Raw genomic sequence first — 27,757 nt, 5'->3', positions numbered from 1 at the left:
AGTATCATTGCCGGATGCTCACTTTGTTTACATATCTAATGATGTTTTTGTTGCCAGCTGAAGGCACAACGAATGCTGAAGATTACATGACGCTTGTATTGATAAAGGAGAGATTTTGCTTCTAAGATTGTTGGGAAGAAGTTCGTTTAGTGATGCAGATAATAGCATAAATATATTGAAGGTATACCGCTCTCTGAAGTTCAGAACTGTGAGCTCAGCTATTTCAATGCATGTTTTTATTAAAGGGAAGTGCAGTTGTGGTAGCGATAAACGACTTTATAGAGTCGGGGAAGTGAAAAATATACCATGCATGTACATGCAATATAACTCATTACTATAACGGCGTTTGGAGAGATTTAGAAATCATTTTTGAATGCTTCTTCACATATATGATGAACGATAAATGCCTGGCCGAAATGGACGCGAATTTTGCGAAGCTAAAACGAATCGATTATTCACGATTAGATTTTTCCGATTAATCAGGTATGAACAGGACTTACTGGCAAAATCGCAGTATAGACCATGGCGACACCTGTCGCCCCTTCTAGGTTCTAAGCCGTCAAAAGAATTGTCTAAAGCGTTTGAAAGGGTGTCAGTTCATTGCTCCTGAGGTCAGCGAGATTATTATAGCGAAGATTATTAAAACGAAGAACGTTAATGTTTGGACTGAAGGACCCTTTCATGCACACTCAAAATATTTTGAAACTATAAACTTTTTGAAAAATTTAATGACAATACAAGATCACTCAATATGACATCAAAAATGCAATAAAAGTATTATAATTATATATATAAGCTGACTTCTTACATTGGTTACTTCATTAATTGTTACTCGTGCAAAAAAGGTAAAAAACATTTTTCTATAACAAAATGAACATAAATATATCAAATTATAATGGTTTATAGAAGTAACAGTGTCTGCGATATGTTGAAACGTTTCTCTTTTGTAAATTCTGTGATTCCTGTCAATCTTTTTTTTCAAAACTGCAAAACACAACTCGGATTGAATTTCATGTTTTTTTGCTCAATGATTATTGAATTTGCCATCACATTATTTTAATAGTTTTTTATCTACGAAGTCAAAGGTTATTGAACATAATTTTGTTCGAAGATTTTTACTTTTGAACGAATAAAAGTTTTCAGCTCAAGCTGCCGAACAATTAAATCAGGATATGCAAGAAATGAATAGTAAATTTTCGTTCTCAAACGAAGGTTTTCAATGCTTCATAATAAAAAGATCTTTGAAATGAAGATATTTTGAGAATGACATTTTCCCGTAATCATTCATCCAGTCAGATCATCAACAATTATGGGCCAAGTCTTGGGTCACATAATTTGACGCAACTTTTTGACAGTGGAATCAACATTCTTCAAAGATTCACAATTCACAAATATACAATCCTCGTTTGTATCATTCTCATCATCATATTGAACAGCGTGGTTGACTTTTTCTTCACCTTCTTTGGTCGCATGATTCTTTCTTTCTTCCAAATTTACGATTTGGTTTCTATGATGATGTTCCAAGGTGTCATTTTCCACTGAGTGCATTACAAGTTAACTTAAATCAACATTCTGTCATTTGGGATAAATCGTATTTGTCTTTGGTAATATACCAACATCAACAGTACAGTACTTTTTGCCTCATTCATATTTTCTTCCAATCTTTAATCTCAATCTCAGAGTTACATTGTCTATCTTCAGGAATAACGCACTCCAAAATACAGTTTCATTCCACGATAACCAAGTCAGTGCACGTTCAAGTGTTAATGTTGGTTTGCTTGTAGCTTTAGAAAGATGTATTCATAGCTGTACTTCGATGCTTCATCATGGAAACGTCCTCACACAATTCTTCTTGTTAAAACACTGTATAGTCGAGGCTGAGTTGGAGTTTTGTTTGTTATTTTCGAGTACAGAGCGTCAAGATCTCTTGTCGATTCAGCTAGGTTAAGAAGATCACTCAACGGACGAAAAAGGTGTCTTTTAAAGCTTTATAGTTCCACAATCGTTACTTTTCTTATTGTACAAACGATCTGCAAAATGTCTCTCGAAATATTTTCATTTCTCAATTTTTTTTTATCACCAGCAAGGTGTGTTTTGTACAAGGTTATGACAGCAAACGAAACGCAAAATAATAAGTACTATCAGTTTTGATGTGTGACGCATTTTTTTCATTTTCAAATTCATTTTTCGACAGTAAGAAACATTTGAAATTTGATGAAGTTAGATTTTTTCATTCTGAGAAATAGTTAGATGAAGTAATCAATATGATGGCAAATTCAATCGTTTTCAAATTGCTTTAATTTGGCTGATTAAAAGATGATGATTCCAAAATTTAAACCGACGATTTTCAACAAACCGCTTAACACCGAATGTTTTATTCTCTTACATGCGGATATTTCCTGCTTAACGCTAAGTTGTAAATGTTTTATTTGCGCTTTGAGTTCCTTACTATAACACTCCATTGTAGAATTAATAATTTAAATCGCTGTAGTTAGAATAAAGAAGTGTCTAGATGCATGCCTATACATACAAGCATTTCTCATGAGAAAATCTCCAGATTTTTGTTCCTCGCCCTTTTCTTTTCTTCAGGATAAGCTTTTCATAGTTGCTTGTGCCGCAGCCAACTTCGAAACTAGGAAAGGTTGGTTGATCTGACCAAAGACTTCATATGTGGTAATTATTGTTGGAGTGTCTGGTCAGCTTAGTGCGTTTGTGATGTATCGTATATTAAAATGCGGTTGTGTTTGTCTGGTGAAATTTCATATTTTTGTGCTGCTTTTTGTTAAAGCTGAGATTATAGATGTCAGTTTATAATTTTATATCTGAAAATTTTTATATGCTAAAGAGTTCTAATATTCTCAAACACCTTCAGCGTGGTCTGAGTCATGATATTTAGGCCCATTTTGTTTATATTGTTTAACTACCGTGCTGTAAAACAAATTGATTTACATATTTTATGAAAAGATATATAATTATATATAATCAAGTCTTTAAGCTAATGGTTTTTTTTTAACTTCCTTCTTAAATGATTTATTATTAACACAAATGTTTTATATACTTTCAATATCTATAGCAACGTTCTTTTGTGGAAAATCTTTGAAACTTGGGTTGTAGGCAATATGATAGTCTTTTTGGACCCTTCAAGATTTGAACTTTGCATGTATTTACAAGTTGTATTTATCTTCAAGATCTTTTTTTGCCTCGCTGAACGTAACACGCTTCCATGCCTCGGGAATGTCTGGTTCTTCCGACTTGTAGTGCTCTGCCAATTCTTTCGAGAAGGTTGCCATAAACCATTGAAAATACTTGGATGATTCAAATGATGGATCTGGAGGAATCGACCAGGATTTGTAATAAGGATTTACTGACTGATAATCTTTGTAAGGATGAGGTTTTCTCGCTGTAGCATTGTTTTGAAATGTCCCGTTACTTGCCACTCTCATGGTGCAAATTTCGGTGACTAATACTTTTGACTTAATGTTGTGGTAACTACTTATTCCTTCAGGACGATGAGATAGCGTTGAGTGTTTTCCTGGATGATTTAAAACTGTTTTGTCACACAAAGCTTTGCAGAAAGGACAAACACTTTCACAACCAATAATTTTGTTAAATAAAATATCACCTGGCGATGGATTCCATGTTTGAATAGCTTCAACATCAAAACCGCGATCTATGAAGCTTTTTACAAAAAGGTTTACTTTTTTACGAACTTCAACCTGGAAGACTTCCATATTATCCATATTTTCAATGGCAGCCAGAGCAAACGTTTCTTCCTTTATAACGAGTATAGAACACTCTTCGACAAACTGCTGAATCCAGAATGTCAGTTTCTTGTTTCCAGTTCTTGTTTTCTCGTTGGCAGTTTTAATAGCAGCGAAAACATTGTTTTGTATTCCTGTGATTTTGTCTTCTAAGATAGATTTCACGTGGTCTAAACAGTAATTTTCAATCGATTCCTTTAGTTTTATTTTTAGAAAATTAACTGGGTTTTTTAGATAAGGCTTGTACGAATCGAAATTGCTTTCCTTCCCAAGTTGAATGAGGACATTCGCATGAAATTGACTTTTGCTTTTGTATGTGGTTTCTTTCATTATTTCTCTTGCCACTGCTTGACCCATGATGCTGTTCAACGCTGATTCAATTGGAGTTTCAAGTGCTCGGACGAACGAAGTAGCGGCTAACACTTCTTTTTCCATCTTCTCACAAATGTCTTCGAAATGTTTTTCTAACATTGGTCGCAGGTTTCTTTCCAGGTTGCCTCTAATATCTCGTTCTTGTATGAAGCGTTCTTCCATTTTTTCAAAAATTTCATACGTCTCAGCAAAAGCGTAAAGCAATATATCACATTTTGAAGACTTACGCATTTTGTTTGTTTCTTCTTCGATCGCGGTAATCACATTGTGGTACATTTGTGTTAGAACATTACGTGTGCATCTAAATCCGGAATTTAAAGCTTTTTCTGCAAAATCGACTGCCTGGAATGCTGCAAATTCTTCGATTATTCCAGCATCAGTAAATTTTTTATATTGTCTCGAAAGGAATTTCTTAATGAATCAAACGTGCGGGAGAATATTTAGTGATACTTTCAACATCTGGAGCATCTTTTCGAAAGTTTAATATTTTATTGTTTTTTTCTTCTAATTTCTTTCCCATTTCTGCCTCCAAACTTGGGTCTTTGTAACGAAGAACATACACCATTTCGTCGTTGACGTTTGCTTTACTTACTTGACATTCGGAAACGCATTCAATCCATTGCCGCCATTCTTTTTCAAAAGCCATCTTAAATTTCTTTTTATCATCAATATCACCGGTTGATGTTATAAAGTTTTTTGCCTTTTCCAGAAGCATTGCTTCGCAATCTTGTTTCTTTGCTTCAACGTCCTGTAGACTCTGTAAATACTCGAAAGTTGATAAGCAGTCGCTGTGAATCTGTCCCATTTGAGTTTCTTTCTCAACTTCAATTCTATTCATCACGTATTCTTTCCACTGTTCCAGAGTTTCCTTGTCCTGGTTGGTTTTGAAAAATTCATTCATTGCCTCCTTCATTTTTTCTGCAAGTCGTTGCCCTTCTTCACGTATTTCCCTTTCTTTCTTTTTCCATTCCTCTTCTCGTTGTGTCTTTGTTGAGCACCTTTTTAGAGCCACTTCAACCTTCGTTTGAAACTCGTTCATTCCTATTGTAATCAAATTTACTGACTCACTGAAATATTTTCTGTCTAATGCCGTAAATGCCCTGACTTCAATTATATTACGGAAACAAAATATGAAATTTTCTTTAAGCATGGCCTTCCAGAGGTCGCAGACTCTTTCTCGAAACTGGGAAAAAGAGTTTTTCACACTTTCTTCTGAATACATCAAGTCAATGATGGTTTCTTTCACTTTTTGAACAGATCTTCCATATTCTGGGTTGACTGGGGCCATTGGTGGACTTCCTTTCAGAAGACTTGGTATATAAAACACGTCTTTCTCTTCATCAAAGGAAATGATATCATCGAATGTACGATATTCTTGTTCACAATTCTCCTGCCAAGCAGCAAGCTTTGTCATTTGGTCGAGATCTTTTTTGAGGTTGAATCGTTTGAAGGTTAATTTGTCTTTTGCATCCGTCGCTACGACATTTTGGTGGACAATTTTGCAATACTTTTTCTTTTTTTCAACAATATTCATCTTCAAGAAGGCATGGATAGCTATTTCTAAAAATTCTTTCATCTCATTTTCGTTTTCACCCAAGATATTCACTATGGTTACATCCGCAACACCAATTGCAAATGTCGCTAACTGGTTGTCATGTTTTCTTAACCTGGAATCTGCGGAACCACTAAGACCTTCGGTATCAATAATCAAAACATAATCAAACTTTGAAGCTGTTTTAAGAGAATTACTAACGGGAATAAGATTAGCAAAAGCGCCACGAGTACATCTTCCTGCGCTGACTTGAAACTCTAAACCAAACATTGTGTTTAACATTGTTGACTTACCCGAACTTTGAATTCCTATTACGGAAATTACAAATATTTTCGCGTTGTTTGCTTTCTGGTCTAATTCATTAAACACAGCTTTAAACCATCGGAGTGGGATATAAAATGAATCACCATCCAGTATTTCAAGAGGTTGTCCTGAAAGCAACATGTCTGCAGCAGCACCTGCATAATCGTATTTGCTTTCTTCAATCTCGTAAAGCTGAGCAAGTTCTCTGATGATGTGTTCTAAACCAAATGAGTGTTCTGAGATTGCTTCTTCCAACTCTTTCAATTTTTTCTCTTCAGGCGATTGTGTTTCGGACTCCTGAGACGTTTCCTTTCTCTTCAGAAGCCTCAGCCTAGCCTGGAGATAGGCTTCGTGCAATTTTGGCATTGTTTCCAGAGACATTTTATTCAAACATATTTTCAATTTATTCAAGGTGTAATCTCGTTTATTTTCGTCCACTGTGCCAATGTATTTTAGACAATCAAGGATTCTTTTGTCCAATTTGTCTAAGGTGCCTCTTTGAGCGATTTTTACTTTTGCAATATCTTCGGAAATCTTCTCTGCAACTTTCGTAATGCCGTCGGGTTCAGCTTTGCCACTGAGACATTTTGGAGAATGTTTCTCGCGTTCCAAATCTGCCAATGCTGGGACGTGCGTTTGTAATTTTAGAAGATTTTTGGCATTTCTATTTTCTCTGTTTAGCCAGCTGCCAAAGTTCTCCTCAATTTCGGAATCTAATGGCTGTGGAACGTCAAGTTGAACACCATCTTCACCCTGATGAGATGCTAGTGCCACAAGAGGTGAGGCTTTCACTTCATTGATATTTATCTCAATGCTTTCTCGTAATTTCAGAAGAAGATGACTTTCGTTTTTCTCTTCTGCTTGAATTATCAAAGGAAACTCTGAATCTTTGAAATATTTTTTTGCATCACTTTCTATTTGTTTCTTAAAGACGAGGATGGTTTTGCCTCTGGCACGCTTTGCTTCTTCCAAAATTTTTTTTGGTATGGCGTCGCCTTTGCTTCGAAATTTCGAGGGCAATAATATAAATAATACGGATGAAATCGTAGAGATAAGATCAAGCTGCTTCTTGAGATTTCTGGCGTCTCCTCGAAGATTTGCAAAACAAATTTCTTTTTTTAACGTCGTTCCTTCACTCTCTCCAGGCAGATACCAACTCACTTCAACCAATCCATCGACAACTTTCCTTTCAACGTGACCACCTTTCATGTCTTTGTGGAAGAAGAAGTCATGAGTAATGTCTCCGTCACTCATAATTTTATTAATCAAGGATGATTTCGACATTTTAGTTTTGCCAATGCGAATGAAAGAAACAACCGGAAATGGATGTTCCGTGGCAAATACTTGTTTTGTTCTGGAGGAATCTTTCCAACACTTTGTGATGTTCTCTAAAGCTGAGAGCAAAATTGTGACGTTTTCAGAAGGTGCTGCAGGGTCTGGCAGAAGAAATGGAACACTAAGTTGACAGTCTGATAATTTACTAGCAAGATAACGTCGTAATGAATCATCGGAGCGATGAAATATACCGAGTATCGCATCCATTGGATTCACTTCCACGGTTTCTTCACCTTCCTTTTTATTTGAATTTATTTCAAATTCACGCACGTGGTAATTAACTATCATTAAAGTTTTAAAGATATAGTCAGGTATATTATCTTTGTTTAATTCTTGATCAGTTAGTGTATTGTTATCAATGGTACGTGCATGTTCTAATGTGTATTTGTTTTGCTTATTTGTGGTCTTAATTGTTGTGGTTGGTGTCCTTATTGCTTCTAAAGCTTGGCCTTGTTGTTCTTGTTCATCATTTCCCGTTTCTGAAACTGGAGGCGAATGCTTCACAAGATTACCAGGAAGGCTTACGGATTTTGCTACGGTTGCAAAAAGAATATAAAACTGAAACGTTTGACAGTGATTTTTTACTTCTTTAGCGTATTTTAAGGCGTTTGATGGTGCCATAAACCGAAAAAAAAGTCAGTCCATAGCCCCGTTTACACTACACTCAATTTATTGGCACGGCACGGCTAAAATGGGCACCCGTACCCATTTCATCTATACTCGGCCTTTGTTTTGGTAGCCTGAACACTAATAAAATTGGGTACGGGTGCCCATTTTAGCCGTGCCGTGCCGATAAATTCAGTGTAGTGTAAACGGGGCTCATGTACATGCATGCAACCGGTACTTTCCTATATGGATACACATTACTAGTTTTTGTTTGATGCATACAATTACATTTCATACCCTTCTCTGAATCTTCAATCGTTTTTTGATCAAGTGTTTTACTATCGCCTCTTTCGTTCTTGGAATCGTCTGATTTCACTTCCGTTCTATCATCCAGTTGTTCCATAGTAACTTCCGTTTTATTTTCAGCTGATGCTGGCTCTTTTTTATCTTCTTGTACTTGATTTCCATTTTTAGTTTCCTCCATATCGTCTATACAATATTTTTATAAAAAATCTAATGGCCTTTCATTGTTACTATGAAATGCAATTAGTAGAAATACAAATCTTAATTAAAGCCAGCAAGGACTTTGGGCAGTGTTTGTCGACTTTCTATTTCGATGGCCAAGTTTCAAAATATGTGCCTCAAAGAACTGGTGGTGCGCTTTTAACGAGCGTATAAAATAAATATTAATCACTCTTATCTACAATTATTTTGATTCAGATAGTTATTAGCTAATGAACTGACGTATAGAGTAGACACAAAGAAACGATGTTCAAGATATTGTCATTTCGTATTCGTGATATAGATTTGTCTTCTCAACAGGCTCTGTCTAAGGTTGTAGCTCAGGTTTCAGCCGGAGTTCGTCAAACTCTTGCACATAAAACTCTAACATAAACTCTCACAAATGATAAATACATTCAAAACGGCTTCTCTACTTATCAAGAGGTCAGAAAACTGTGCCTAAGGTCTTATTTTACAATCCATTACTCTACTGAATGCGTAACTTGGCAGCGGAAAAACTGCAAAACTTGAAATATTGCTATAATTTCTATTGCGAGATATAATATTTATTCTTACTGTACCAGTTTCGCCGTTATGTTCGCTTGGGAAATTCTCAGAAGTTTTCGTTTTTGATTTCTCAGGCTCGTGATCTCCTTCACTTCCATTCTCCTTATGCTCCATGGTATAACAGCGACCAGGAATTTCCCCACTTTCTGTTCTGCGCAAAATTATAAATATACTTGTAGAAATTCCAGAAAAGACAAAATGCATGTGCAGCCATTAAATATGTTTGTTGGCTTTCTTGTTGAGTTTACAAGTACAGTAAAATCATGCATAAATTAGATTTAATAATATGGAAGGTTTATTAGCCGCAAATTAGTTACAAATAGCTTGTTATGGATGAATGCATGTCAATAACGGAGACATGGAGTCATTGAACCCTTGTAGCTTTAGATGTCTCAGGAGTTGAATTGCATTGCAAGCTGGAAGGAGAGTTGCATAGTGCAACATCGCCTTTAGATAGGGTTTTAAATATTTACTAAAAGACGCCTTAAAAATAAAGGTCAAACGCTTTGATTGTGAAAGCCGACTAATGCGTTATGAAATTGCAGGGCGTTGTTTTAGATAAGTTTTCCGACTTCATATTGTTGCATGCATAACCATTACGTAACCTATTGCATGAATTAGCTATTTTGAAATTGTATGGAAAATAAACTGTGTTTATTTTATATATACAAAAGCGCAAATTGTATCCTAATTAATTTTTAACAAGGGAACTCTTTCTACAAGGGCAAGCGCTGTCTGTAATATTACATTGTAACGCAATGTTCTGGCGATGATTGAATCGCGGTCATAGAATTTACTTAATTTTCCGTAGTTCTAATTCAGGCAGTTCTTATTCATGCATGCTGATCTCGAAGAAGAAATAATGGTGCAGTAGCCATACCGCCTTCGAGAAACAAATACCATTTGCAGGGCAGTGTATAGAATTAAATTAATCGTTATATAGCACGCGATAAAAAGCTCGTGGTAAGAAATCGCAAAGTGGTGAAATGCAACTGGGCCAGTATGGCAAAGACCATTATGAAGGAAAAACTGAAAGGGTTATTGTGGTATATAGCTACAGTTTCGTCGCGATTATGCATAAATTTTTAATTATACTTCAGCAGTTTCAGCAGTAATAATTTATTCTGCCACGCGGCCAATCTTTATTTTGGCCAATCGAAATAAATCGTGGTCGCATGTGACATATTTGTGGCGGCTATCTGTAAAACAAGGAACGGGGAATCGGGGAAAGGAATGAGGAAAGGAACGGGGAACGGCAAAACAAGGAATGAGAAAAGCCGGAATCTGTAAAACAAGGAATGAGAAAAGCCGGAATCTGTAAAACAAGGAATGAGAAAAGCCGGAATCTGTAAAACAAGGAATGGGAAAAGCCGGAATCTGTAAAACAAGGAATGAGAAAAGCCGGAATCTGTAAAACCAGGAATGGGAAAAGCCGGAATCTGTAAAACAAGGAATGAGAAAAGCCGGAATCTGTAAAACAAGGAATGGGAAAAGCCGGAATCTGTAAAACAAGGAATGAGAAAAGCCGGAATCTGTAAAACCAGGAATGGGAAAAGCCGGAATCTGTAAAACAAGGAATGAGAAAAGCCGGAATCTGTAAAACAAGGAATGGGAAAAGCCGGAATCTGTAAAACAAGGAATGAGAAAAGCCGGAATCTGTAAAACCAGGAATGGGAAAAGCCGGAATCTGTAAAACAAGGAATGAGAAAAGCCGGAATCTGTAAAACAAGGAATGAGAAAAGCCGGAATCTGTAAAACAAGGAATGAGAAAAGCCGGAATCTGTAAAACAAGGAATGGGAAAAGCCGGAATCTGTAAAACAAGGAATGAGAAAAGCCGGAATCTGTAAAACCAGGAATGGGAAAAGCCGGAATCTGTAAAACAAGGAATGAGAAAAGCCGGAATCTGTAAAACAAGGAATGGGAAAAGCCGGAATCTGTAAAACAAGGAATGAGAAAAGCCGGAATCTGTAAAACCAGGAATGGGAAAAGCCGGAATCTGTAAAACAAGGAATGAGAAAAGCCGGAATCTGTAAAACAAGGAATGAGAAAAGCCGGAATCTGTAAAACAAGGAATGAGAAAAGCCGGAATCTGTAAAACCAAGAATGGGAAAAGCCGGAATCTGTAAAACCAGGAATGAGAAAAGCCGGAATCTGTAAAACAAGGAATGAGAAAAGCCGGAATCTGTAAAACCAGGAATGGGAAAAGCCGGAATCTGTAAAACCAGGAATGAGAAAAGCCGGAATCTGTAAAACCAGGAATGGGAAAAGCCGGAATCTGTAAAACCTGGAATGGGAAAAGTTTGTAACTAAATTAGTTAAAATTTCCGCGCGTAATACAAAATATGCTAATTTGACATGGCTATATTTTCCGTATTTTACCAAATTTCGCAGCCAAACTTAGCATTTCCACTAATTCAAGTACGCTTAATTCTTTTATCTGTTATATGGAACATAAACTGCATTCTTTTGTGGGGCGAAATATATAATACATATATAATTATACAAACGATGAAACGATCACAGGGACTGACAAGGTTAGTTTGCAAACAGTTAAATTTTTGATTTGTCTTATTCATAAACCTACAAAGTGGAGCTTTGCGCGTTGCTATCTACCGTTTAATATCTACATTGCTATTGAAATTGAATAATGTTTGGTTGGAAATGAAAACTTTTTGGATCCAAATTTGAATTTCCAAATTTTCATATGAATTGCATACTGCATGATAAAATATGCAAGAACAACTTCATTAAATACACAATATATATTTTTTTTTCTATATTCAGTTCATTGTATTTACAACTACCTAATATATCAGTATAAATCTATGCAAACAACAATTTTGCTCCATTTAATACATACATGTTAAGCTTATTTTGCAATATATTTGTCATAGTTCATGGTAACAGCTTATCATTATTGAATCAGATTACCCCTGAACAATGCACTACACTTTTGTTGTCCCAAATATAATATAATTTTGCTTGTAAGTAAAATTGTATAGAAAATGAAAATATTTTAGTGCATTTTGTACCTTAATTAACTCAGAATATAATTAAACAGTTACCATTCTCACCCAAGGTTTTAATGACTGGGGGCTGATTAAAAATATACAATAATAATCTGTAAGTAACTAACAGTTGCAATTAATTAAAATCTTGGCTCTTTGAGAACAACTTTGTGTTGGGATGGAATTTTGGAATATACCCTAGGTCTTGTTTAGAAAAGTATAATTTCCAACCAGCATTTACTTTTACAAATAACTTATTCAAATAAAAATGCATTAGAAATTGTGTAGGGAAAACCTAGCTGTGGTTTTCTAGGCTAGCATGATTCAATATGAAAAGCTTTTACTATGAACTATGACTATATAGTGCAAAATAATGTATTAAGTGCAGCAAAATTAATTGTAGTTTGCATAATTATATATGTATTATATATTCCTTCAATCCTTCCTCCACAAAATAATTCAGTTTATGTTCCATATAACTGATAAAAGAATTGAGATATGCTGTTAAATTTTATAATATTACCAGTATATTGTATTTGCTGCTACTTAATATAAATCTACTCTACAGTATGTAAACAACAATAGGATATATTCCAAAATTCCATCCCAACACAAAGTTGTTCTCAAAGAGCCAAGATTTTAATTAATTGCAACTGTTAGTTACTTACAGATTATTATTGTATATTTTTAATCAGCCTCCAGTCATTAAAACCTTGGGTGAGAATGGTAACTGTTTAATTATAATCTGAGTTAATTAAGGTACAAAATGCACTAAAATATTTTCATTTTCTATGCAATTTTACTTACAAGCAAAATTATATTATATTTGGGACAACAAAGTGTAGTGCATTGTTCAGGGGTAATCTGATTCAATAATGATAAGCTGTTACCATGAACTATGACAAATATATATTGCAAAATAAGCTTAACATGTATGTATTAAATGGAGCAAAATTGCTGTTTGCATAGATTTATACTGATATATTAGGTAGTTGTAAATACAATGAACTGAATATAGAAAAAAGAAAGTATATTGTGTATTTAATGAAGTTGTTCTTGCATATTTTATATCATGCAGTATGCAATTCATATGAAAATTTGGAAATTCAAATTTGGATCCAAAAAGTTTTCATTTCCAACCAAACATTATTCAATTTCAATAGCAATGTAGATATTAAACGGTAGATAGCAACGCGCAAAGCTCCACTTTGTAGGTTTATGAATAAGACCAAATCAACAAATTTAACTGTTTGCAAACTAACCTTGTCAGTCCTTGTGATCGTTTCATCGTTTGTATAATTATATATGTATTATATATTCCTTCGCCCACAAAAGAATGCAGTTTATGTTCCATATAACAGATAAAAGAATTAAGCGTACTTGAATTAGTGGAAATGCTAAGTTTGGCTGCAAAATTTGGTAAAATACGGAAAATATAGCCATGTCAAATTAGCATATTTTGTATTACGCGCGGAAATTGTAACTAATTTAGTTACAAACTTTTCCCATTCCAGGTTTTACAGATTCCGGCTTTTCCCATTCCTGGTTTTACAGATTCCGGCTTTTCTCATTCCTGGTTTTACAGATTCCGGCTTTTCCCATTCCTGGTTTTACAGATTCCGGCTTTTCTCATTCCTGTTTTACAGATTCCGGCTTTTCTCATTCCTGGTTTTACAGATTCCGGCTTTTCCCATTCTTGGTTTTACAGATTCCGGCTTTTCTCATTCCTTGTTTTACAGATTCCGGCTTTTCTCATTCCTTGTTTTACAGATTCCGGCTTTTCTCATTCCTTGTTTTACAGATTCCGGCTTTTCCCATTCCTGGTTTTACAGATTCCGGCTTTTCTCATTCCTTGTTTTACAGATTCCGGCTTTTCTCATTCCTTGTTTTACAGATTCCGGCTTTTCCCATTCCTTGTTTTACAGATTCCGGCTTTTCTCATTCCTTGTTTTACAGATTCCGGCTTTTCTCATTCCTTGTTTTACAGATTCCGGCTTTTCTCATTCCTTGTTTTGCCGTTCCCCGTTCCTTTCCTCATTCCTTTCCCCGATTCCCCGTTCCTTGTTTTACAGATAGCCTATTTGTGGCCATCTTATTGGCGTTCAGCGGCTCATTCAACTTCCAGCTTTTTCTGCTTCACATCAACTGCGGGTGACGACTGTTTTCTTCTACACGGGACGCCTTACGAACGTTAACAAAAAGTGTAATAATAGTGCGTTTTACTATGCGTACCCAATTATTTGTTACAATACACTTGTACTACGCTTTCTAAGCGACTCGATCGAAGCTAAACAACACTGCACGTATATTCTCTGTATTCTCGATTAAACCTGAAGGAATGTACGCATATTCTGTCTTCTAGGTCAAACTTAAACAACACTGCAAGCAAACAACACTGCAAGCATACTCCGTCTCGATCAAAACTAAACGAATGTACGCATATATATTCTGTGTACTCTATCGAAGCTAACGGCTCTGCACGCATATTCCGTGTAGTCGATCAAAGTAAACGACTCAGCGCAGATTTTGTGTACTCGATCTAGTTCTTTTATTTCAAAATTTAATAATATATATTAATTATGTTGCTAAGATGAATATGACTATGGGCAATTGACGATCCACAGATTCCCCATTCCCCTTTTAAAGATAGCCCTGATTGGGTGTCGCACACAACTACAGAATATCGGTATATACTGCTTGTATAGCATGTACGTGACATATTCCGTATAGTATCATAAATATTATAGTTAATAGTACCTTTGGCTGGAGAGTATCTCGTCAATGACACATTATCAATAAGCAGAGTAAAATATTAATATTATAGCTAACGAGACTGTGTTCTGCATAGCAGTAAAACATTCGTGAGTGATAATCTCAAGAGATGTAATTCAAATGCTACAAATTTATAAACAGAAATTCAGATAGTACGTAATGAAAGTTACTGTACAGTTATAAAATCTTTGCGTGTGATCGTCTGCGATATAAAAGGTAAAGCAACTATGAATAAGCCATTAACTAATGAAATACGCAAGTTCTAAGGCAGCAAGATTGTGTAGACACAAGCCGGCACTTACCTTTTTCTCTCACGAATTTTCTCGTTAAACAATATCAGACGAACAACGAAGGAAGACCTTTGACAACTCGCAACTCGGCGACGAATGCACCTTGCCACCTGCCCCTGCTTCGCGTCTCTTTTTTGTTTTCTAAGAAGACGAACGATCACGTGAATTATTTCCGGTTGAACAGCTGTATTAGTATAACTCTGTGATGTCATTGTCATTAAGATATCAGAGATTAGACATTAAATCAGACCAGAAGAACGGCACGGCTAAAATGGGTACCCGTGCCCATTTCATCTGTGCTCGGCCTTTGTTTTGGTAGCTTGAACACTAATAAAATTGGGTAAGGGTACCCATTTTAACCGTGCCGTGCCGATAAATTGAGTTCAGTGTAAACGGGGCTTTAGGCATGTTGAAAATTTTCCATCTTTGAAGGATTGTTAAACATTGTAGTAGGCCATGCCTGTCCTCGGATAGAATTGCTACCAGGGACTTGAGACTTGACTAGCATGTGGTAGTGCACCGATGTAGGAAATGCATAAACCCGCCGCACACGTGAGCTATTAGTATTAGCTGAGGTAAAGACCTCAAACGGAACTAAAATTGTATTAATATTTAATCATCTATTTCACAGCTGGAAATATTTTACCCTTGCAGAGGATGGATTTCACTCTTCAATAAGAATAATTATGACATGAAGTCCCTGTGTTTCTTTTTATCAAATGGCACGTTATTGACATCCACGTCAAGCGACATTATTATTACCAATATTGTTTCATTCAGACGGTTAACAAATGCTAAAACTGAGTTGTTTTATTGAGTGCCCATTTATTTGGCATGCAAAAATAGTCTCTTTACACAGGGTTAGAAAGCGCGCAAACAATTAAGCACTGAACATTCTCATGGGTCAATTTTGAAGTGTGCTTGTTATCAAAAATGTTGATACTTTTCAGCTCGAATACTATTGGCTGGTTAATGTTGGCTCATACAATTGGCTGGTCATTAATTTAATAATACTTACGCAATAGGAACGATACGATCAGAAATTAGGCTTGTTTTTTTTGGTGGGCAATTTTAAATTACTTCTGCTCTCTAGCAAGTCTCATCTTTAAATGCATTGCTATCTCTTGAGGTTTGTGCACACAATCCATATTTGTTGAATTCAATTCACTTCTGACGTATGGGATGTAGTGTATTATCGATTAAGCAATACTGAATTGGCTTCAGTGAATTTGCTGCCCATATTTATTGCAATTCAACAGACTATTAAACATCCATCAGAAGTGAATTGGATCCAACAATGTTGGATCGTGTCAACAGACCTGAAGAATCCTTGTACATTATTATAGTTTCACCAAAGAAATTCACGATGGCCACATCAGAAACACAAGTTGTAAAAGTTGCGAACTTGTTATTTCAAAATTGATAATTGATTATTACAATACATGATAATATATAACGCGTAAAGTGCAAATTACTTATAAATTATAATAGTAAGGTACGTATGCAAATTTTGTCACAATGATCGTAATGATCCTGACTAAACTAAAGTATTACTGATAAAATTCATGCAGATATATCGATTACAATTATTCATAAAAATCAATGGTTTCGATATGTTGAAAATTCACGAGTTTTCTGGATTTTCTTTCTGGTCTTCTGTAAGACCATATCATCATTTGATAATTTGCAACGAAATTCATAGAAAGCTCGGAAAATCATTTGACCAAATTTGAGTTGTTTGAGTTTTATTTTATGTTTTTTGTTGACATTGTCATTTGCTGTCACATTCTGAGCGTATAATTTATCGGCGAATATTTTGTCAAAACTCGGAAACCTAGGTTGCTATCAATCCATGCAATTGAACTGCCAGGAAATGAAATAAAATAGAAAAACTGAACCACCTAAGCTTTTTTGCGCTCCCTAGCACATGCAGCACCATATAACACTTGATATCATGTGAAAATTCATGTTTTCCGATATCTTGATTTTGAAACAATGTTTTTGTTTGTATCCATTGCATGTTAATGACGACTCTTTCCTCAATTATTCACGTTCATTTATTCGTTACATCCCGACTTTTTCGCCAAGATTTTTTAGCAGATTATTATCCTCTCTGATCGTCATCAAAATCGCTCATTTCTTCCTTGGAATCCAATCTTTTTCTGTCTCTTTGTTTTCACTTGCTTGTGTGCATGTCATGCATGAGGACAGTGTCTTAAAACCACGTTCATATGACTGTTTATATCTTTTGACAAACGCATCCAATACGGTACAGCCAGTAATCATCTTTGTTCTGAACAGTGGTAGGCTAATCTTTCCAACACGTTGACAATGTTAGTTCCTTAAAAAGCTTTCCATAAAGAAAGAATTTGAAGCTTCGTTCATTTCGTTCGTTTTGTAGTGTCAGCGCTTCACCACTTTGCTCGTTTTCACACACTCTTTCATGTTCGTTTTAGTTTTTTCTGCTCGACTTTTGAAACCTTAAACTGAGTCTTAAAGCTCTCTTCCGTGACATTAGTTCGGCTTCACACGGACGATTGATCAGTTGAAGTCGTTTGCATTGGATGACAATCCAACTCATCGAACGGCCGGCGAGATTAGTTCGACTTTTTCTGAGTATTATTTTCCATGAATTTTCATTTAATTTCAAGTGTTTCGTATAGATGCTGTACATCATTGACGCACATACGCACTTCGCATTTTATGAAACATTTCGACATAGGAATCTGACAGCAAATTCAATGATAGGATAATAATTGGAAGATTAACAGTTTGCGAAATCTGAAATATTTGATAGTCTGAAAAAATAAACGATTAGAAATTTCATACTTTTTTATGGAAATGCAGCACGGATTTTCAACATATCATCGTACCAATTTTATTTTATCATTCGTTCGAATTATGATACACCAGGAGAGTCGACAACGTATCCAGCAAACTCAACGGATAAAGTACATATTGAAACAAATATACGGGAGAAACGTTATCACCTACAGTAACGACATACACTTTAACCTCAAAGTTAACTTTAACCTTTAACCTTTAAAGGTTTAGCCACCTCGGTTAAGTCCTTGTTTGGTTATCAGCTTTTCATTGAAAAAGAAGTCAGCGACACAGAGAGTTCTGATTTTGAATTTTAAATATGAAAACTGAATTAACTGAGAAATGACTAAATACCAAATTATTCAAACAATAATTCCTATTCGTTATAACTATAAACAATTGACGTTTCTTCGGTTAATTTGTATCAATACGAAGTCTGAATTTTTTACGCTAAATGACGCTAAAAATTGGAGGTTGCATCCCCCAGTTAAGATAGTCACTCTACGCCCCTGTAAATAACTTCATATGCACGGTTATCACCGTCACAGTTAGTCAGTGATATTGTGAAAAAGGTCAAACTTGATGGGATTTTTCATATAGTTTAAGTAATAGATCTAAGAATTCTAACTGTAATAAACCATACTGAATATACGCGGACCAATGCATGTGTTCCTCACGAGAAAATCCTCTGACATATTTGCTTGCTGTATCTTGCGTCCTTGTGAGAAAATCTTCTGACATACTTGGTTTATCCTGTGCTCGTCTTCGCCTGTATCTTGCGTCTCTTCACCAGAATCAGCCAGTTTCATGGTTTATTTTGCAGCCCATGGGAACTCGCAGCTCGGAAATGTGGGTAAGGTTTGATTCTTAGGTTATATAAGGTTATATGAAAGCTTCAGAGCATGTCTGTTCTTATTGCAAATGTGAGATTAATTGAATATTTGTGCAATTAAAGGTGATTACATTGAATGTTAGAATGATATGTATAGTGATGTTGCCTGGGCAACGGCTGATATATTTGATTACATGAATATTATTGTTATTTATAAGATTCTATGTTTACTTACTCATCTCGTTTAAACCTAGCTTAATTGTGCATTTTTAAATTTTATTATTCTGGGATCGGTTGTTCAAAAGCGGGTAACTTAACCAAGGGTTAAAGCAAATTTTTAAAACAATTTTTTTCATCGCTTGTTTATAAAAGTTGAATATCTTTTCCATGAGTATTTTCTGGTTCAATAGATGTCATATTTTGTGAAATTTTAAAACAAGCGGTGGTGCCGAAACACGTAAACTAAAACGGCGAATTATAATTTAACCCATCAGGGTTAGCGCTAACCTAACTTTGAACACTGGCCTCTGAGTTACAGTCCCGAAAATGTCTAGTTGGACAATTACTTTTTAAGAGTTATTTTTGAAACACCCATTTGCTATTTTATATCTACAAATGCCTAAACTATATGATAAATGAATGTTAACTGAATTCAACACACGGAAAATAAGAGGCAAGAATGAAAAACGTCTTAGTGACTATTGGGTTTCTCGTCTTTTAATTCCTCCATGTTTTATTTCTGTTCTTCCAGCAGCATGTTGTATTCCTGACGAAGATCACGTTCTGCCACTTCGAATGTTCGATCCTTCCATATTGAAGGGATTTCTGGTTCTTTGACCCCATAGTGTTTACACAATTCTTTCAAGAACTTTCCCATGAACCACTGCCAATATATGGACAACTCAAATGATGGGTCTGGGGGAATTGACCAGGATTTATAATCTTCATTGACCGATTGATAATCTGAGTAAAGACGCCATTCATCATTTGTATCTTTGTTTCGAAATCGCTTACCTGGTTCGGCGACATCGTTCGTACAAATGGAAATACTCAAAATTTTGGTATCGATATCCTTATAACCATTTAATCCCCCTGCACGGTGGTGCTTTGTTGAGTGACCTTCTGGATGATTTGGAGTGGTTTGATCGCACAATCCTTTGCAAAACGGGCAAAAACTTTCACAACCAAACATACGAGTTAACAATTGATCATGCGGAGGTGGATCCCATTTCTCCATAGTAGAGCGATCTATTCTATCGGGGATCAATGATTTAAAAAATTCATCTATGCTTTCCTTGACTTTGGTTTCGAACACATCAATGTCTTTCAGATCGTCATCAATTGCGGCCACGGCAAACATTTCTTTTGTGATTGCCAGTGAAGGACAGTCTTCAACAAATTGCTGAATCCAGAAGGTCAGTTTTTCACCTTTTCTCTTTGTTTCTTCGTTTGCCATTGAAATACCATTCGAAACATCTCCCTTTATCTTGTTGACTTTGATCTCGAGAAGTTCTCTAATGGAGGTAGGGTTCTCTTTTATACAGTAGTTCTCACTTGATTCCACTAATTTCGTTTTTAAAAATTTAACTGAATTTTGAAGATAAGGAATGTACGATTCAAATTTACCTCCCTTTCCAAGTTCAATCAATACACTGGCATGAAATTGAGCTTTGCTCTGAAACGTGCTAACCTCCATTAGTTTTTTTGCAACTGCAGGACCCATGGCGCGGTTTAGCGCTGATTTAATTGGCTCTCGTAGTGCGTTAATAAAGGAAATGGCAGCCCGTAATTCCTTTCCTACTTTCTGGCAACTATTTTGGAAAAATATTTCAAGCGTTGGTCGTAAGGTTCGTTCTAGGTCACCTTTAATATCACGTCCTTCCAAATAGCGTTGTTCCATTTCTTCAAAAATATCGTAGGCGTTAGCAAATATATAAAGCAGGATATCACATTTAAAAGAGTTATCGATTTTAAGTTTAGGTTTCTTTGATTCATTATCAATAGTGGTTATAATTTTGTGATACATTGTTGTAAGGTCATTACGAGTACATCGAACTCTTGATTTCGCTTTGTTTTTAGCAAAGTCAATTGCGTTATCAAATGCTTTGTCAACGATGATTCTTGCTTCTCTACCTTGTTCATTTTGCCTGAGTTTATTTATAAATTTTTCCAAAAAACCTGGATTGCTTCGATAGTCTGGAACTTTTCCTTTAAATTTTGAAACTGTATCGTTCTGTGCATCTAGTTTATCTGACATTTCAGACTTCAAAGTAGTATCTGTGTGGAAAAGAACTTCAACCATCTCATTATTAACGTCAGTTTTCTTTTCTTTACAATCTGGTACCTCCATCATCCATTTCCCCCATTCTTGTTCAAATGTTGCTAAACATTGCTCCGTATCGTCAGCGTTTTCAACTGAAGTTATGAAAATTGTCGCTTTTTGAAGAAACTCTTTTTCAATTTTCTTTTCCTTTTCTTTAACGTCATGTTGATTCTGCAAATGATGATATGCCGCAGAACAACTGTGAACAACGTCTGACCTCTGATTATCTTCCATTAGTTGAATTTTTCTCATGAAGTTTTCTCTCCACTGTTCTAGAGTTGCTTTATCTTCGTTTGTTTCAAAAAAGGTTTTCATAGCAGTTTCCATTTTCTTTCCAAGTTCTTGGGCTCTTTTCCCTATTTGTTTTTGACTACTATTCCATTTTTCATCACGTTCTTCTCGTTTTGTGCATCTTTCCAGAGCTACTTCAATTTCTGTTTTCAAGTCTGACATTCCTGTCATTAAATTCACTGATTCCTCGAAGAATTTTTTGTCCAAAGCCGTAAAGGCTCTGACTTCTATCACGTTACGGAAATTAAATATGAAATTTTCCTTGAGCATAGCCGTCCAGAGGTTACAAACTCTGTCACGAAACTGAGACACAGAAAGTGGGAAACCTTGTTTCGATGACATCACACTAACGATATTTTCCTTTACCTTTTGGATGGCTCTTCCATATTTAGGGTTTACTGGAGCCATTGGTGGATTGCCTTGAAGTAGGCCAGGTATATAAAACACGTCTTCATTTTCATTGAATGACATAATGTCATCCAGTTTTTTTACTTTTTCTTCACAATTTTCTTGAAGAGCTGCAAGTTGAGCCATTTTATCGAGATCTCTCTTGAGATTTAAACGATCAGCAGTTAACTTGTCTCTTGCATCGGCGGCGGCGACATTATGGTGAACAATTTTGCATATCTTTTTCTCTTTCACAAGTTTCATCTTCAAGAAAGCATGCATGGCAATCTCCAAGAATTCTTTCATGTCTTCGTGATTCTCGCCCATGATATTTACTATTGTTAGGTTGGCCACACCAATCACAAAAGTCGCCAGTTCGTTGTCATGTTCTCGTATCTGTGGATCTCCAGATCCTCTCAGACCTTCAGTGTCAACAACCAAAATATAATCAAAGTTTGAAGCATCCTTAAGGGAATCGCTGACAGGAAGAAGACTTGCAAAAGCGCCGCGGGTACACCTTCCAGCACTGACTGGAAACTCTAAACCAAACATTGTGTTTAACATTGTTGACTTACCTGAACTTTGAATTCCTAAAACAGAAATTACAAAAATTTTAGCGTTTTTCGTTTTACTCTCTAGTTTAGTGTAAACAGCCTTGAACCATTCCAATGGAATGTACGAAGAGTCACCATCTAGTATTTCGACAGGGTTTCCTGACAGCAACATTTCCACTGCAACTTCGGCAAAGTCGTATTTTCTTCCTTTGAGTTGGTATAATTGGGCAAATTCTCTAACAATGTGTTCTAAACCAAACGATAGTTTCATTTTTTCCAAAAAGAGTTTTAATTGTTGCTCTTTTAACTCCTGAAGCGATTCTACTTTCCCCCCCCCGTCTTTTCCACGCAATTCTGCCACGACATCGAGAGACATCTTATTCAGCTTATGCTTCAACTTTATCAACGCTTCAACTTGTTTTGGGGGGTCATTCTTCATCTTTGCAAGAGAATCAAAACAGTCGAGAACTCGTTTGTCTAGTTCTTTGAAAGATGTTTTTTGAGCATCCTTTTTGCCTTCGATTCTTTTATATATGTTATCCCTATCATGTGCAACAGATTTGTCACCCTCGCCTTTCGGATGGTATTTTTGTCTTTCAAGGTCCGCCAATTCTGGGACGTGCGCCTGTAATGCTAAAAGGTCTTTAGCTTTTTCTATCCCCACTTCCAACCATTTGCATGTATTCTTCTCAAATTCTGACTGTGTTTCATCGTTTTCCGACGTCTCGTCGTCTTTCACTAAAGGTGCCAAATTCCCTAAAGTTGCCATGCTGCGATTTACAGATGTATCTTGAATTTCATTTACCTTTTCTTCAATCTCTTTCTGAATTGTTGTCACAAATTCGTGTTCATTGGTTCGCCTGAGTCTCTTTATTAAGGAAAACTTTTCACGGTGTTTGCTTTCTTCTAAATCCTTTAATTCTCTTTTTGATTTTGTTTTTTCAGGAAAAATGAGAATGATTTTTGCCTTATCATGCTTTGCTTCTTTGAGAATTTCGTTAATAATCTCGTCTGGATAATTCGAAGGTAGTAAAATACATAAAACAGATGAGATCTTAAACAGAACATTTCGCTGCTTCTTGAAAACGCCAGAGTCGCCTCGTAAATTCGCAAAACAAATTTCTCTTTGGAATGTTTGTTTCTCATTCTCTCCAGGAAGATACCAGCTCAATTCAACCAATCCATCGACTATTTTCCTTTCAAAGTAACCACCCTCCATATCTTCGTGAAAGAAGAAGTCATGATGATTGCTTCCATCGCTCATAATTTTGTTGATCAAGGATGATTTCGACGTGCTAATTTCGCCAATGCGGATGAAAGAAACAACCGGGAATTGATGTTCTGTCACAAAAACTTCGGAGGAACTTTTCCAAGTTTTCGTAATGCCTTTTAAAGACGATGTTAGCATTGTGACTCTCTCAGAAGGCGCCTCAGGGTCAGGTAGAAGAAACGGAATACTGAGTTGACATGCCGCCAATTTTAGGGCAAGATACCGCCGCAAAGAACTGTCGGAAAGATGATAAATGCAAAGCAATGCATCCATTGGGTTAATTCCTTCCTCCTCATCTTCGCGTTCATCGGAATCATTTAAACATTTAGTTTTGTTTTTATTTGATTCTGCTTTAACTTTAAAATCACGCACATGGTAATTAGCTATCAGTATTGTCTTAAAAATATACTCAGGTATTTGTTTAGGGAACTGCAACTCTTTATCGGTAAGTGTGTGGTTATCGACTGTACGTGCGTGTTTTAGAGTAAACTTTGAATTAGGTTCCAAATTTAAATCATTACAAAGTTTAACCAGGGGACTAGGTTTTAAAGGGGGGTGTGGGAGCTGGTCTTTGTTTGCTGATTCATCGATTTGTGCTATGATTGAAAGAAAAAATATTGCTATCTAAATCTGGTCTAATGAACCTAATAATCGCTTGTTGCTTATAGTATTGGGCATGCATTTGAATATTTACGCCGCAATTTTATGGTAATTTTTTATGGTAACGGGACCGTCTTAATTGAGTAGATAAAACCGCAATGATGTACAGTACATAATTACTATGTCATGACCAAAATTTTCAAGTTGTTAGCCTAATCTACATGCATTTCATACCATTCTTTGGATTATGTTGACTTGTACCTTTAGTGGAACTTGCACCAGAATTTTTGGAATCACCAGACGTTTTATGCTTTTCTTTAGCGATTGGCTTAGAACGTGATGTGTTCTCAGGTCTGTCCATGTGTTTTGTCACTTTTGTGGAACAACTTTAAAGGAAAAATAATATTTTGGGTTCTGTATATTCGGTGGGCGGTTTTGATGTTGCCAGCTAGCATAGTTAAATTACATCAGATAAAGCCGGTGATAGATATATTTGCATGGTCACATGTCATGCATGTCTGCAGATTGTACTAATATACGTTCCTTCACTTTGGTGTTGTTGAGCACTCTGGCAAAACTAAATTATTTTTAGCTATCATTTTTACCAGAAAGATCTAGGCCTTCACGGTAATTTTTTTGTGCATGGTGAAAGTCATTTGGTTAATTTACCCAATATTAATCCCCGGACGTTCCGGCGTCAGGGGTTTCATGTACATTTTAGGCAATTGTTAAATTAACCACCTTTTCAAGATGAAATGTTGTTTCGAGACGCTGCCTGCCTCCTGGTTATATTTTTAAATAAATTATCGATTTGGGAACGCCCATCTATCCAAATATTTTTGATTACATACATTTGATTTTAGGATCAGAAAATTCGATATAGCTATTTTAAACAAGTTGAATTTTCAACTCGTATTTGTAAAATTGTAAAACTATGCAACATACATATAAAAATAAACCTTTATTAATTAAGAATTAAAAAACGAGTCGCGTGCCTTTATGGTGTAATAATGCACGATGGGGGAATGTTGGGAGAATGCGAGAGAAGCTGGTAAAACACGAGGCGTAGCCGAGTGTTTTACAAGCTTCTCGAGTATTCTTCCAACATTTCCCCGAGTGCATTATTACACCATAAAGGCACGCGATGAGCTTTTTTAATTCTTTTATAATATAAGAAGAAATTATAGGGCAACAACAAAGTTTATTTATTTGATCAATAATGAAATTCTCCTTACATGTTATTTAAGATGTTGCTTAGCAACAAAGACTTCAAAGCCGGAAGCGTGCATTATGGCCTCACAATGCACGCGCGGTAGCCAATCAAATTGCTCGTTATATCATACTTATATTATAATCAGAAATAATAGTTAGCTGAATTGATTGCCTCTGTTTTTTCAAGCAAAATAAACGTATGATATAAATGCATGCATGTATATACGTGGCAGATATATAAATGATCCATTTGGCAAGGCCCATGTATCCAAACTATTTTTATTTTTATGGCAACGCACTTTTGGCATATCTATAGTTTTTGCGATACGACATAAACTTGAACACATTAAATGAATTTATTTATTGCCAAAAACCTATCAAGACATGCACATACTTTAAATGAAAACAATAAACAAAGTACTTTAAACCACACATTACCCTCCAAAAAATAAAAGGCGAAACTATTTACCTACATTTTAGTCTCCTTCTTGAGTAATATCAGTGAAATAACTCAATGAATATAAAGACTTTGATAAAAACGGAACAGTAATTACGAGAAGCAAAATAATGAGATGTTCGAAAGTATATAAAATTATCTAATTCTTTGAAGGTCAACAACGAGCTCTGATTTCATCATTGGAGTCGTCCGTTGCTAATGAGTGTTTGGATGTCTGTCTTTGTTTTTTCCTTTGGAGACGAGAGATGTAATTTAAATAGAATTTGAGAAGAAACATCTCAGCCTTGACGTTGTTTTTTTGCAAAGTGAAAGTTATTTGATTTATCCAATAACAAATCAGTTTCCAGCAAAGAGATGCGGCTATATCTAATTAATCAATACTTTGCTTTGCGACAGACCAGAGATATTTAGTTAATTTAGACATCAAGCTGGTCGTTTTCAATATTATTTAGAATCATTAAGTCCCTTTTCTTTAGTGCTTAAATTTTAAAATTTCCAAATGAAAAAAGAGCAATTAATAAGAAAATTACTTCCCTCCATGCATTGATTGCCTATATGTTTTTGGAGCAAAATATTTTGGATTTAACTTCCGATTTCACTTAGAAAATCAAATATTTTGAGCAAGCTGTTCATTATAAGTTATTAAAACATGCAATTTAAACTTTTCTATGCTTGTCTTTCATGATAACTAATAAATAATATAAATAATAAATAATACGCTAATATACGTGGGCATGGGTAAAAAATGACACAAGTAAAATAAAAATGCTCCTGGAAGACTCTGCTTGTTGGTTTCGTGAATAAAAGCGCTTTTGATTGTACAATAAAACGAAGAATCTAAAATTTAAGGTGCTGCGGACATAACAATTATTAGATAGCGGTATATAGAAAAATGACGTGGCATAATTAAATACATTATTCATTTCTTAACCGCACTCATTTGTCAAGCTGTATGGTTTTATTGTTAAAACAACTCCCATATATGGTATATCTTGTATTTAAACCAATGCATTATACTTGCAAAAAACCCTTCAAGATACGATACCCACATACAATATTATATGCTTTAATTTTCGCTAACAAAATTAATGAATAGAATAATGTTTTATATGCCTGTTTAGTTGTATATAAATCACGCTATGATTGACAAACACATAAAAATCAACTGGATTTACCTACTACGTATTTTTCTTCTTGGATAATATCAGGCATACGGCGGAGTAGATTATTTTACTGATGAATATTGAACAGCTAGACTTTATGAAAAACACTCAGAGCGAGATAACGCTTAGAATCAACAAATGAGCAATAAACTCTGCAAGTTTCCTTTATTGGCGTCGTAATACTAATACTTGCTCAAATTTTTCTTGCTATGATTCTGTACATTCACAGCTTACTGAGCTACATAATTCTCTCGAGTCTTCAACGGTTAATATCGTATAATATGAGAAAGAATGACAACAAACGAAGGTATAAATAAATTGATTTTCAAAGAAAGACGAGGGATATAAATTAAATTGTTTTTCAACAGAAAGACCTCAGTCATAACGTTATTCTTTTGTGCAAAGTGAAAGTGGTACGGTTTAGCCAATAGCACATCAGTTTCCAGCAGAGAGATCCCGTAGACTGTAGCCAATTATCCAATTAACTTAAGGTGCTGGGGACATAACAATTATTAAATAGCGATAGAAACCTTGTTGCATACGTGGAATCGATAAATTATTCATTTCCTATAACCGCACCCATTTGTAAACTGGTTTCATTTTTATAAATTTCTATGGTATATCAACTGTATTTAAATCAATCCTTTTACTTGCAAAAACCTTATAACTGCGCCCAGGAATACGGCACCCAGGCATACGGCGAAGTAAATTATTTTTATGATAAAAGATGAAGGCAGGACTTACCTTCTTTTCCACGAATTCTCTCGTTAAACAATA

General features: G+C 35.5%; 2 protein-coding genes across 2 annotated transcripts; both read right to left on the bottom strand.

Annotated features, from left to right (window-relative positions):
- Window positions 1–4,545: 4,545 nt before the first annotated feature.
- On the bottom strand, window positions 4,546–15,162 carry LOC114525876 (interferon-induced very large GTPase 1-like). The gene is made up of 4 exons (XM_028547338.1): window positions 15,081–15,162; window positions 9,012–9,148; window positions 8,227–8,418; window positions 4,546–7,856 (listed from the first exon to the last, which is right to left on the bottom strand). The coding sequence occupies exons 2-4, from the start codon at window positions 9,109–9,111 to the stop codon at window positions 4,546–4,548; spliced, it is 3,603 nt and encodes a 1,200-aa protein (XP_028403139.1). The 5' UTR covers window positions 9,112–9,148; window positions 15,081–15,162.
- Window positions 15,163–19,456: 4,294 nt separating this feature from the next.
- On the bottom strand, window positions 19,457–27,757 carry LOC114525875 (interferon-induced very large GTPase 1-like). Its single transcript, XM_028547337.1, has 3 exons — window positions 27,725–27,757; window positions 24,410–24,534; window positions 19,457–24,144 (listed from the first exon to the last, which is right to left on the bottom strand). Exons 2-3 carry the CDS (start codon window positions 24,507–24,509, stop codon window positions 19,457–19,459), a joined length of 4,788 nt encoding a protein of 1,595 aa, XP_028403138.1. The 5' UTR covers window positions 24,510–24,534; window positions 27,725–27,757.

The sequence above is a fragment of the Dendronephthya gigantea genome, unplaced genomic scaffold, assembly GCF_004324835.1.
Source record: "Dendronephthya gigantea isolate DGI-Jeju-01 unplaced genomic scaffold, DenGig_1.0 000036F, whole genome shotgun sequence".
NCBI lineage: Eukaryota > Metazoa > Cnidaria > Anthozoa > Malacalcyonacea > Nephtheidae > Dendronephthya > Dendronephthya gigantea.
The sequence above is the reverse complement of the archived record's forward strand: the minus strand, read 5'-3'. Positions and strand labels throughout refer to the sequence as shown.

What these genes read in the sequence shown, in the direction of transcription:
- LOC114525876 (XM_028547338.1), bottom strand. Translation starts at nt 9,111, where the DNA reads ATGGAGCATAAGGAGAATGGAAGTGAAGGAGATCACGAGCCTGAGAAA. An exon ending in CGAACATAACGGCGAAACTG is followed by an intron (nt 8,419 to 9,011) that starts GTACAGTAAGAA and finishes AATATTGTATAG; the next exon opens with ACGATATGGAGGAAACTAAA. An exon ending in GATTGAAGATTCAGAGAAGG is followed by an intron (nt 7,857 to 8,226) that starts GTATGAAATGTA and finishes TTGCAACCGTAG; the next exon opens with CAAAATCCGTAAGCCTTCCT.
- LOC114525875 (XM_028547337.1), bottom strand. Translation starts at nt 24,509, where the DNA reads ATGGACAGACCTGAGAACACATCACGTTCTAAGCCAATCGCTAAAGAA. An exon ending in TGGTGCAAGTTCCACTAAAG is followed by an intron (nt 24,145 to 24,409) that starts GTACAAGTCAAC and finishes TTTCAATCATAG; the next exon opens with CACAAATCGATGAATCAGCA.